Genomic DNA, 12,696 nt, shown 5'->3' with positions numbered 1-12,696 from the left:
TTGGTCTCAGGCTTTGTGCTAAGAGCTAGATGTTAGAACTACAATGATAAACACAGCAGATAAGGTCTTTGCTTTCACAGAGCTTACAGGTCAGTTAAGTAGATATGCAAAACAAAAAAACAAACCCCAAGATAAGTGCTGTGAAGGTAAATACCATGAAGAAAACCGAGCGCTTAGATGGAGACTAACGTTGGCGGCTTAGTTTAGATTCGGGAGGGCAGGGAGGGCTTTTCTGGTGAGATGATAATTATATACCTAAATAATAATACCTTTTTAAAAAAAGATTTATTATTTGAGAGAGAGAGAGAACAAGCAGGAGGGGCACAGGGAGAGGGAGAGAGAATCTCAGACTCCGCACTCGGCATGGAGCCAGATGTGGGCCTTGATCTCACAACCCTGAGATCACGACCTAAACCAAAACCAAGAATCAGATGTGTAACCGACTGCGCCATCCAGTCCCCCATAATAATAATACTTAAGACACTGACTATGTGTCTGCCACTACTGTTTCATGAGCCCTACGTATTTTTGAAATCAACTTCCTAGTTCAAGTATAACACACATATATACACAAGTATACATAGGGTACAGCTTGATAAATCATCACAAAGTGAAGATACCCTGGTAGCTGCCTCCCAGACCAAGAAAGAGAACACAACACACAACAGAGGCTTCTCCTGACCACGGCTCCCTGCTCATCTCCAGAGGCAACAACTATCTGACTTCTGACACAATTGGTTGGTTTTGCCAGCTTTTGAACATCACCTAAACACTCAACATGATGTTGGGAGATACATCTATGTTGTTGCATGCTATGGGAGTTTGCCTTTTTACCGCTGAAGACTACTGCACTCTATGAATATACCACAACTTCTCCACCTGGCTGCTGAAGGGCATTTAGGTGCTTGTTGGCTCTTGGCTAGTATGAGTGTGGTGTTCCTACAAACGTTCTTGTACATGTCGTTGGTGCAAGTGTGTTCGCATTTCTGTTGGGACTATACCTAGAGTAGAACTGTACGGGGTTTGTTCAGCTTTCAAGGACACTGACAAATTGCTCTCCAAAGTGGTTTTCCCAATTTACATTTCCATGGGAAGTATATGAAAATCCCCACTTGGCTACTGTCAGTGTTTTCCACTGTAGCCATTTTAGTTGGGGTTTAGTGGTGGCATGTGACAGTTTTAATTTGAATTGCCATCATGACTAATGAGCTTGAGCAGCCTTTCATGCGTTCACTGGCCTTGTGGAGATCCTCTTTTGTGAAGTAAGTGCCTATTGACATCTCTTGCTGATCTTTAACTTGGCTGCCTTTTAAAAAATTGTTGGGTAAGAGTTCTACATATCCTCTGGAGACAGTGTACATAGAGGTATGTACTGGAGATCTCTTCCTGCTTTTTTACTCTCTTCATAGCGTCTTCTAATGAACAGAGATTACTCCTTTTTTTGCATTTGATAATGTTTTCTTGGATGGTTAGTGTTCTTTGTATCTTGCTTAAGAGATCTTTGCTTATCCCAAGATGCCAAAGATAATATCCTATGTTACCTTCTGGAAGCTTCAGTTTTTACCTTTCACATGTAGAACTCAAACCTCCTCTGAACTTGAAGTTTTGTGTGTGGTGTGAGGTAAGGGTCAAGAGCCCTCTTTTGCCCCATAAGGCTACCTAGCTGACCTGGAAGAACTTACTGAAAAAACTATCCTTTCCTCCCTGTTCTGTGGTGCCCCCTTGTCATAAATCAAGTGTCTACATATGTGTGGGTGTTTCTGGACATTTGATTCTGCTCCATTTATCTATGAGTCTATCCTCATGCCAACACCATACTGCCTTAATTACTTACGGTAGCTTTAAGATAAATTTTGTTTTCTAGTAGTTTAACTCCTCCAAATTTAATTTTCTTTCTTTCTTTTTTTAAGATTTTATTTATTTATTTATTTGTCAGAGAGAGAGAGAGAGCACAAGCAGGGGGAGTGGCAGGTAGAGGGAAAAGCAGGCTACGAGCTGAGCAGGGAGCCCAATGTGGGGCTCAATCCCAGGACCCTGGGATCACCAACTGAGCCAAAGGCAGACGCTTAATCTACTGAGCCACCCGGGCATCCCCAAATTTAGTTTTCTTATTGAAAAATGCCTTAACTATTTTAATCCTTTGCTTTATTTAACCAAAAATTCTGTGAGGTAAAGTAGTTATGATTTTCATCTCCACTGCACAGATCTGTAAACCCAAAGAAGTAATTTGCCTAGGGTCATATAACTATCAAGTGATGGAAAGGGATTAGAACCCAGATTTGCCTGATTCTAGACCCAACTATTTCAAGTCCTTCATATACTGACCGCCTCCTTAATCCTCAAGCCAGATGATCCCTTCAGGGCATTTAATATGAATGCGTTAGATTTCAAGAAATCCTAATCTTGTTCTGTGTTCTAACCTTGTTTGCCAACTACAAAAAGCCACTTTCCCAGTGAGGCTGAGGAAAACAGAGCAACAAGAGGTCAAAGCTGCTTAGATTCCTTCCAGAGATCCCTCTGCCTCCAGAGTAGCAATCACACCCCTCACACCCAGGTCCCTCGGGCCTGGCTCCCCTCCACCTCTCAGCTTTAACTGCCCTCCCTCCCCCCGCCCCTTGCTCCCAACTCTTAAGCCACACTCAACTACTTGTGTCTTCCCACTAAGTCAAGTTCTTTCACAAAGCTGCACCTTGCTCACGATGCTCCCTTACACCCCTGGCTACCTCCTCTTTTTCTCTGAAACCTGGGGATCACTCACCTTGGGAGGCCTTCCCAAACTCATCTGGGTTGGGCACTCCTCCTCCTCGGTGCCCCCGTCCTCGTGTCACCCTGTCCTAGAGCCCAGCTGTCTGTTTCTCCAACTAAACTGTGAGGCAGTTGAGGCTGGGCCGGCACTGTCACCATGCTCTGCAACTTGCATGCCGGCTCACAGAACCGGTGTTTGCTACAAAGTCTGAGGGGGAGCTGAGACAGACTCTTTTGCCGGGTGCCATAATGAATAACAGACTCTAGGAGGAGGCCGGAGAGAATGATTTCTAACCTGTCCGGAATGCACTCTTCGGCAGAAGTGGCGAATGAGAAGCTTAGGGAAGAGATGGATGTACCTTCTGGGATGGATGTGGGCTTTTAGCTGGGACAGAAATAGGCTGGAGTGACACAAGGTCAGGTATAAAATGGCTGCATGTAGTAAAGCAAGCTGTGACGCATTACAAGACTTTAGGAGAAGTAAAATACCATTTAGTACACAAACTAACAACAAGGCAGGTTCTTCTGAGCTGAATTCATTCAATAAACTGAGAGTTTGGTTCTGAGGGTAGTTGTTTCTCTCCCTCACCAATTTTGCCAGTGATGGTTTTAACAGCAGGCAGGGACAGGAATACATTAGAAAGGAGGAGTCTCTCTAACAGGGACATTTTCAAGAAAATGAGACTTGACACTCCCATTTGGGTAGAAGGAGAGACCACCCCGAGGCCCTTCCCTGCTCTGTAATCCCCAGGCTGCTCAAACGCCTCCAGTCCTTGGTGCCAGCCCAAGGCAGCGCAGCCCAGACTGTGAAGTCCTTGAGAACTTTCAGGCTAAGTGAGAGCTCACTGGCTTTTCTCATCAAGAATATAAGCTTGATTTTTCATAAACATCTTTCCCAGGAACACCAAGCTGACCCTCTTTCACCACCAGCAAAACAGAGAAAAGGAAAAACTGCAAGGTGTCCAACACAGGTTTTCCAGATTTTCTCAGTTAATTCCCATTTTTATGGTCACTTTATTCGCTGAAGGGCAGAGAAGGGAATAATAGCTTTTTGGAGAAGGAAAACCGGTCTAGTCTGCCACATCCTTCCTGGTTTTCTCTACTGGCTTAGCTGTACTCAAAACAAGGGTTTACTTTTCCTTCTTTCAGAAATTCAGAATCTAGGACATCGCAGGGTTGTGGATGTTTGGAGGACTGATAATCTGGCATGGGAAACACTCTTAATTTGCCAGATTTTTTAAATTGGGGTGGGGGTTTACTGACATTTGGGCAGCTTAGTTGATGTAAGAAAATCTTCAAGTAAGGAAAGCCTCTGTCTCCAACTTATACCTCATGTTAGAAATTGGTTTTCAGAAAATAAATGTCAGAGAGCAGGCATTCATGCAAACAGCTAGACGCTTCTGATCCAAACTTACGAACCCCAAGGACAGATTGCACCATGGGTTGCAAATACAAATGACTGATTCACTTTCTGCCCCAATACGAAAATCTATTCATAACAGTTTCCTGTTTGGGCCGGGGAAGCGGCCACTGGGAAGAACAAACAAAAAGCTGGCGGGGAATCCATAAAGCCCCACTGTTCCGTGGTACTCTGTCTAGCATGTTACTGCAGGGGAGCCCTAAGATGGCAGGGTCACACATGACCCTCCATGTGGCCGTGTGGGTCACGCAGCACAAGCTCAGCGTCGGCCGTCGGCTAGGAGATCGACTTGAAGATCCCCAGCGGGTTCAGCAGCCCGTCGGAGGCTGACAGCTGGGGCTGGGTTCGAGTTAGTGAACGCCGTGGGGCAAACCGCAGTGCCCAGCTGGGCTGAGTATTTGTGTCAAGAGAGCGGGGACTGGCTGCCAATTCTGAACAGGGGCTGACAAGTTGCTAGAGGGTGCCAGCCATGTCCTGACCCCTCAGTGGACAAGGAGACTATGGAGAGGAGAAAACAAACCCTGATCTACCCGAGCCACTCCCGCTTTTTCATTCAGAAGGGAAAAAACCGTGTGGTAATTCGAGCCTCCTGAAGAGAAACGGCTTTCTGGGGAGCCAGAAGTCCCAACTGGAAAAGGACTCTGGGGGATCATGGCAGGGAAGGAGGGTTGTCAGGTATCAGGCTCGTGTGTGAAAGACCCACACCGGATGGCAACAGTACGAGGACTGCCTCAGTGGCTCTGTAAGACGGAAATGGCAAGAGTATGTTCCAAAGACAGAGTCTTACCGTCTAAGGACGGAGGGACCTCTGTAGACATTCTCAGTGAAAAACTCATGTTAAGTATTTAAGGTTTGCTGAAATTCCAGGCTTTTCCCATTTGTTTTCAAACGAGCAGTGCCTTTCAAACACAGTATATGAGAAATAACGGTAACCCTATTTTCAGGGATATATATCACACAGAGAGAATAGCTTCAGATCGGCAGACTATATTACATAGGACAAGGGAAATGAGATTACAGATATGGATTTATTAGGTGACGGGGATTCCTCTCCCTATGATTTAATGTACTTTCCAAGTTTTGAAACACAGGCCAAGGATGGGCCTGTTCTCTGCTGTGTCTACAGATGGATGGAAGCGTGTATGACCATCCCAGAGCCATGTCCGTCACTCCTGAGTTTTTGTCCCTGCTGTCTTCTCCAGCACCTCCTCGTCAAATGCCAAGTGTGAGAAGCTAATGCTGGCCCACTTGTTGATGGAGAAAGTACATATAAAGCAAGATGACTGAACAAATCCTGTGGATACAAGCTACAAAGTCTTTTTCTGCTTCCTAAGAGGCTTAGTCTTTCTATTTCTAGAGTTCTTCTAAGTTGGAGATTTTCAAATGTGACACAGTGTTAGATCTAGGTGGAATAAGGGTTTTGTAAAACACTGAATGATGATCAGAGAAAGGAGTAACTAGCCTTGTTTAAAAGCACACTCAGCAGGATGCCAAAATATACCAGATCCTCATACAAACAGCATGGATTACATTAACAGGCCTCCCTGGGTGAGCGGGGAGTCTTATTCCCAACTCTCTCTGCCTATCTTAGACTCACCCCATGGTTATGTAACCTTTAGAATGGAATTTGGAAATTCTTCTGACCCTGCCCTGCTCGCTGATAGAGCTGAGCCAGTGGCTGGCAGGGGCATAATCTAATAGGCGAAATTGGAAACACACAAATTCACAGTCCTCTTGTCTTAGCCCAGAGACTATGCAGGCAAGGAAAGAAAGACTCGCCCCTGTCTTCCTCCTCCCCTCTGGCCTAAGTTTACGCTGACTTCACCCAACAGGCACCTGACCCTCCCAGATGAGCTGGGAGGGGCTAAAGCACCATGCACGGCCACAGTGGGGGTGGAGGTGCAGGCAGCAGATAATATTTAAGATGCTGAGTCTGTAGAGTGTTCAGGGAAAGAAAGGAAAGGTATAGGGAGCCCAATTAATTTGCACTTTTAAACTGAAGCTTTGACAAAGGCTAAGAAAGAGCAAGGGAAGAGAAAGCAAAGCGTGGTTAGCCCATCCAGGGAGAAAGTGCACACTTGTAATTTGCTCCAGCTTTGCAGACCTCAGCTGGGCATATCCAGATCCCCAAAAGGAAGATCATTCCTCACCCAGGCCCAGGAAAGATGCTGAACAAGACTCTCTCAGAGGTGACCTGGCTCTGCATTTTCATCATGGCCTTTGTCAGCCCCCCGGCGTGGCCACAGAAGCCCCCGAAACGCAAGACACCCGTGCAGCTCCAAGTGGCCACCTGCTGTGAGGAGGCAAAGGAGCTCAAGGCCCAGGTCGCCAATCTAAGCAGGCTGCTAAGTGAACTGAGCCAGAAGCAGGAGAGGGACTGGGTCAGCGTGGTCATGCAGGTGATGGAGCTGGAGAGCAGCACCAAGCGCATGGAGTCACGGCTCACAGACGCGGAGAGCAAGTACTCGGAAATGAACAACCAGATTGACATTATGCAGCTGCAGGCGGCCCAGACTGTCACCCAGACCTTGGCAGGTAAGGAGAACATGTTCATCTACTACTCATCACTCTTCTTGCTCAAACGGCCGAGTGTCTCTGTCTGTAGCATGGTTTCTACATATCTTGGCCATCAGATCGATGACAGGGGGTTCTTTGGGGTATATTTTCCTGGGTATGTGCCACGGCTCTAATGTTCTGTACATTTCTATAAATTGGTGCCTGCACCATCTCTTTATTCACAACATGTTTCAGCATATGAAAGATATGAATTACCATCCCAGAGTGCAGAGAGACAACATGGTTTGCCCAGAGTCACATCGAAAATCTTAGAAACAGGGTTCAAGTCTCCCTGATTGGTCCACTTCCTTAGCCAGAGCTGACAGGCTGTACCCTCAATCTCAAGGAAACAGGAATGAACACCAAAACTGTGACATTTGTTGTTCTAGAAGCCAAATTCTGTCATGTCCCGAAGATTTAGTGGTATAAGCATTAATGGATTTCGTGTCTTGTTTGCAAACTTGACTCTTCCCACTGGCTCAGAATTAGGTGTAGATGTTGCCTAGAGCCAGATGAAGAATTCCTTTATGTTCAGGAAAGGACAGGCTCCTCGAGGTTCCCTGCTTCTGAGATTTCTATTTCTTCCCATGATCTCAAACAAAATTCTCCCATTATAGGAAATAAGAAAATGCAATGTTGAGATCTGGATTTTCAGTGGCCCCAAAATAAGATACATTTAATGTTTTCTAAAATAATTTTCAGTTTCTAGGTAGATTGGCTTAGACTGGCCAAGGTCAATTTTCTGTTCAGGGAGAAGAGATTTGGGTTTCCGAAATCATCAGGAAATTATTACTTGTAAGGAGAATATCCTATATCTATGTCACTTATTGCTGATATAAAAATTTTTGGTCACATCACAGACCAAGTCAAGACATGACAGACTAAATCACTGGTTACTCTCAGTTAATGAAGAAAAAGCCTCAACATGAAATTGAGCTTCGACATCCCATTAATAAACCACCATGTATAAATCGCTTTCTAAGCATGTACTTCCTGCCCCTCAGTGTGGGACTAGAATAGAAAGGTATCCTCAGGACATTTTCCAGATAAGTGGGTCCTGATCTGGCCTGTGAAATGAAACCAGACCCGCAGGAGAGCAGCCAGCTGGGAACCTGCCCCTGCCACCCCCGGCTCCTCCAGTCGGGATTTGCTCCCCTCCCATCCCAGCAGGGAGTTTCTTGGGGAGTCAAACAAAGGCAGCTCTCCTGCTGTGCCTCTTCCTCTTCTTGCCCAGGATATGGTTCCTCATTTTTCTTCTCTATTACCAGGTGCTGGGTCACCTTCATACTGTGTTAGTAGATAGGCCAGCGGAGAAAGCAGTAAGTTGATGCCTTCATCGTTATGGAAAATGAAGGGGTTGATGGCGAAGGCACGTGCCTCCCCACCCCCTCCTGCAAGACGCTCTGCCTGTGATGGTTCTTGGCAAAAGTGCTGCCATCGGTGTGTTCTTCTTGAAGGCCCAGTGCAGGGGCCACCAAGGAAAGAATCCCAGACACAGAGGGTGGGAAGCCTCTCCTGGATAGCAAGGGTGCCCACTCTTTGAATCCTATCAGGAAAGGCAGTTTCTTCCATGGTGCTCTTTGAGATTTGCAACATGGAGACCAAATCTGGCATAAGGCAGTAGCCCCTGGGCAGCCAAGGAAGCACTTAAATCAACCCGAGTGAAAACCAGCCTGTCCAGTGCTCTCGTTTGCTTGTTTTAATAATGCTGCCAGGGGAAGGCCTCTAAGCGTTCCTCAGGGTGTGTGCATTTCCATTTGAGAATTGAGCAGTGTTAGATGAAGCGGGGGGGAAATAAGATGTGAAATCTATCTCCCTTCATTAGGGTCCTAGTAGGTAATCTAGATAAAAAATAGGCAATTCTCATAGGTAAAAATAGCCATTACCTCTGAAAAACCACCACCAACCATCACACAAACCAACCAACCAGGCAGACAACCAAAGCAGACCCTACTCATGACTTATGTGGTAAAAGAGGCTGGCTGTCCCAGAAGCTGAATTTATTAAACAGGAGCATCTGTTATGTAGCCATCATGCATTGGAATGTTTCCAGAATTCATGGCCTAGAACCTCAGCAGGATAATCGATTTCAGAGTTAACCTAAAACCACCCATTTGATTATCCCACTGATGCTATCCAGGTGAAGGGCTTCCCTACCCCTCAGCCCCCCAACCAGTGAAGCCAAAATATACCCCCTTTTGGTCTCCCAATGCCCACCTCTCCAAAATCCAGACACGGCCTAATAATGAACACTCATGTGAATGTCGTGGTAGAAATGAAGTCTCCGTTTTGAAACTCTCAACTGAGCTGCAACACGGATGCCCACCTGCCGTGGAGCTCCCAGGTTTGGATGCTCACCCCTGTGGTTTGCTCCTGTTGTAGATGCCATCTATGACTGCTCGTCCCTCTACCAGAAGAACTACCGCATCTCTGGAGTGTACAAGTTGCCTCCTGATGACTTTCTGGGCAGCCCCGAGCTGGAGGTGAGGTCAGCAGAGCCCACAGCCCAGGTGCTCCCATCTGTCCTCTGCCCCCTCAAAGGGCTGAGGGCAATGAGGCTTGTCACATCAAACATACTAAATACAGAGAGCTAGCCACACACTCCATTTGGGGGGGAACCTCCCCAGGCATCATCTGTTTTGCCCCTTCAAATCATTATCAACCAAACACCAAGTCTCCTAACATAGATTAGATAATTCTATAACCTCTACCCAACTAGCTGACATCTCTTGCCACGACCTATAGCAGTTATTCTTTGGGGAAGGAAAAAAGAGAGAACATGTCGAGAGCATATGTGAATTTTCTCCTCTTCTGACAAGATGTGCACTTGCCCCCATCCTCAATTTTGACAGTTCTTCCCCAGCAAACCACCACCTCACTCCTGCCGGCCAACATGGCCAGATAGTGGCCGTAGTGAGCCAGCATGACTATGGTCGTGCACACATCCGTTGGCTCTGCGGAAATGGGAGGAAGGTGGTGTGGCCCACCGCCCTCACACTCCTCTGCCCGCCTCTGTGGGTCCCTGACCAGAGCATCCTCTCTGCCACAGGTGTTCTGTGACATGGAGACATCAGGCGGCGGCTGGACCACCATTCAGAGACGGAAGAGTGGCCTTGTTTCCTTCTACCGGGACTGGAAGCAGTACAAGCTGGGCTTTGGCAGCATCCGTGGGGACTTTTGGCTGGGGAATGAGCACATCCACCGGCTGTCCAGACGGCCAACCCGGCTACGTGTGGAGATGGAGGTGAGCACGAGGCCTCGGACCGGAGCAGGCTGCCACACACAACTATGCACAACTCTGGGGGCGCCCTTCCCATTCTTGTTCACTATAGGCTTGTGTATTTATGATGATGGTTTTCCTGCAGATTGCAGTACAGTTGAGGGAGAAGAGGTTTCTTCCTGTTTTTGTTTTTTTTCCACAAAAGCAAGACTGCAGATACACAAGAAGAGGCTGGACTCGGGCCAGAGCTCCCGCGTGTGCAAACCGTGAGGGCCGTGAGTGGCCTCGGAGCGCTGCTCTCCTCTCAAGCCGCTCTACGACATCTCCAAGGGGGATAGAGCCAAACACACACCTACACCTTCGAGGCAGGGCCGGGAAGGGCTACAGAAAGAGAGGCCAGTCAAGGCCAGCTGGGGACTCAGGAGAGACGTGTGGCCCAGGACCCTTGTCCTCTGACTCCCAGCTTAGTGCGGCCCCCTAAAGGCGAACACGCAGGAAAGCTTTGCTCGGTCCGCAGCAGGAACCGGATGCGCGGCTGCGAGCCGCGAGGGGAGAGTGGCAGCACGGGCCGAAACGAGGGCCCGCTGCAGCTCCCCTAAGGCTCGGCGTCCTCCCTGACAGGACTGGGAGGGCAGCGCGCGCTACGCGGAGTACAGCCACTTCGTCCTGGGCAACGAACTGAACAGCTACCGCCTCTTCCTGGGGAACTACAGTGGCAACGTGGGGAACGACGCCCTGGTCTACCACAACAACACGGCCTTCAGCACCAAGGACAAGGACAACGACAACTGCCTGGACAAGTGTGCACAGCTCCGCAAAGGTGAGATTGGCGGGTAGGGGGAGGCCGGCGGGGGCGGGAGGGGGGCAGTCCCGCGTGAGAAGAATGGCTTGAGAGCCGCAGAGCTGGTATGCTGGCTTTGGTGCTCCTTTGGGGACGCTGGTTCCAACTGCTTAGCCGCTGTTCCAAAAGCAGCGTCACCAATCCTGCTGTCCAGTCTGGCAGCTATTTCCAAGGGGAGGACGAGCTCGGCGTCCCAGCCCCGGTCTGTTTCTCGTGCCAGGCGGCTACTGGTACAACTGCTGCACAGACTCCAACCTCAACGGAGTGTACTACCGCTTTGGGGAGCACGACAAGCACCTGGACGGCATCACCTGGTACGGGTGGCACGGGTCTAGCTACTCCCTCAGGCGGGTGGAGATGAAAATCCGCCCGGAAGACTTCCAGCCCTAAGTGGAGGCCTGCTGTGGGGCAGGGGTGGGGAAATGGGGACAAATGGAGGCTGGGTGAGGGCGGGGGAAGGGCAGGAAGGGGGTAGAGAAAGGTAGGGATGGAAAATGGCCTACAATCACCAATGAGAGATCAGGAGCACAATCAAATTTAAGTACGAGGGCGTCACCCAAATTCGGATGAATTATTTGAACACAATGGGTTATCACACATACTTCTCAGGGGGCTGGCCCGAGGGGGCTCTCTCTCTGTCCGTGGTCCCTGACAGACACTAAAAGCTTCTCCTTTCCATTTGATTTTTTCTGTGAAAGAAAAATAATTATGACATCACTTTACCTATTCAGTTGAAGGCCTAGGTGTATGAGGGCAGAAAACAGATCCCTCACCTAAAAAAGAACCCTGTGATTTTGATCCTCAAGGAGAGGTCTTGGGTGTTAGAGAAAGGCATGAAAGAGAGGGGTGGAGGAGAGTTTTGATTTTTCAAATCTGATGAAATTACCTTCGGTCTACACATTTTTTTTTTTTAAGACAGAAATTGTTCCACTGGTGATGGGCTGAGCCAGGCTGGACTTGCTCAGAGGGGTCTCTGGGGCCCCGGGCCTGGTGGCGGGCCTTTAGCAGCTCCCTGCTCTGCCTCTATCAGGGTGCAATGCCGAAAGGCAGAAGTGGGTCTAGGGGTGGCTGGGGAGTTCCAGCTGGAGGTGGGGAGAAGTCCCTCATGGATGCTTGCACAAAACTGCCTTAAAATGGTCAGTCAATACAGACATATCTATTTTTGTTTTTTACTTTGTAAGAAAAGGGCTCAAAGAGCTTTCTCTTTTAACTTGTCTATAAAAAATGGCTGCAAAATGAAGGTGGATGACGCTATGGTTAATAATTCATGCTGTATGTAAGTGTTTTGCTTTGTAAAAACACAATACTGTAGTATGTTGTAAACATGCGGAGTTTCTTTGTCCTTCTACAATAAATTCTTCCGAAACTCACTGGTTTTTAAATTATTGCCATTATCATTTAGAGCAAGGTAAAAAGCTTCAGTGAAAAATCAGAGGGTGAGCAGTCTTCAGGGAAAGCAAGGGAGGAGCCGGAAGCCGAAGAGCGAAAAGGTGGGGGACAGAAAGGGCAGCAGCCACTGGGAGAGGTCAGTTCTAGCCTACCCCCCTAATCCCAACAGAGCCCAGTGCCACCACATGGCTTCAGAAGACTTCACAAACCAACACTCTGCCTTTCTACTTGAGCAAACTAACACATAGAGAGGGAGCATATCTTTAGCCATAACAGATGCCAAATAATTTTGAGTGTGAGGAAGTCATTTTTTACTCAATAAAAAGAACCATTCCCTTGACCCAGTCAGTGTGAGGTAAGCCATTATTCTTATTCAGTGTTTCCTACTGTACCTACAGTCCTTGGATTGCTGGGAACCTATTTAACCTTAAAAACAAGCACTCGGGGATTTTCAAAGGAATAGAGTGAGCAGAGAAGTGCACTGAAGCAGGGCATCCCACAGGACAGGCATTCACACAGAAACTT

At 47.9% G+C, this 12,696-nt stretch overlaps 2 protein-coding genes across 7 annotated transcripts in view; one reads left to right on the top strand and one right to left on the bottom strand.

Moving 5' to 3' along the window:
* MTOR (mechanistic target of rapamycin kinase) overlaps positions 1 to 12,696 on the bottom strand; it is a 124,525-nt gene that overhangs the window by 52,995 nt on the left and 58,834 nt on the right. The window lies entirely within an intron of this gene.
* ANGPTL7 (angiopoietin like 7) lies at positions 6,124 to 12,152 on the top strand. Its single transcript, XM_045898711.2, has 5 exons — positions 6,124 to 6,700; positions 9,104 to 9,204; positions 9,771 to 9,965; positions 10,563 to 10,761; positions 11,003 to 12,152. Exons 1-5 carry the CDS (start codon positions 6,331 to 6,333, stop codon positions 11,170 to 11,172), a joined length of 1,035 nt encoding a protein of 344 aa, XP_045754667.1. The 5' UTR covers positions 6,124 to 6,330; the 3' UTR covers positions 11,173 to 12,152.

Source organism: Mirounga angustirostris, unplaced genomic scaffold (assembly GCF_029215605.1).
Source record: "Mirounga angustirostris isolate CCGP_5_RB_7025 unplaced genomic scaffold, mMirAng1.0.hap1 SCAF_4, whole genome shotgun sequence".
Taxonomy (NCBI): Eukaryota; Metazoa; Chordata; class Mammalia; order Carnivora; family Phocidae; genus Mirounga; species Mirounga angustirostris.
This window is presented reverse-complemented; position numbering and strand designations above follow the sequence as displayed.

Coding starts and splice junctions, on each gene's coding strand:
- ANGPTL7 (XM_045898711.2), top strand. CDS start 6,331: ATGCTGAACAAGACTCTCTCAGAGGTGACCTGGCTCTGCATTTTCATC. Junction 9,966..10,562: donor GGCTACGTGTGGAGATGGAG/GTGAGCACGAGG, acceptor CCTCCCTGACAG/GACTGGGAGGGCAGCGCGCG. Junction 10,762..11,002: donor GTGTGCACAGCTCCGCAAAG/GTGAGATTGGCG, acceptor TTCTCGTGCCAG/GCGGCTACTGGTACAACTGC.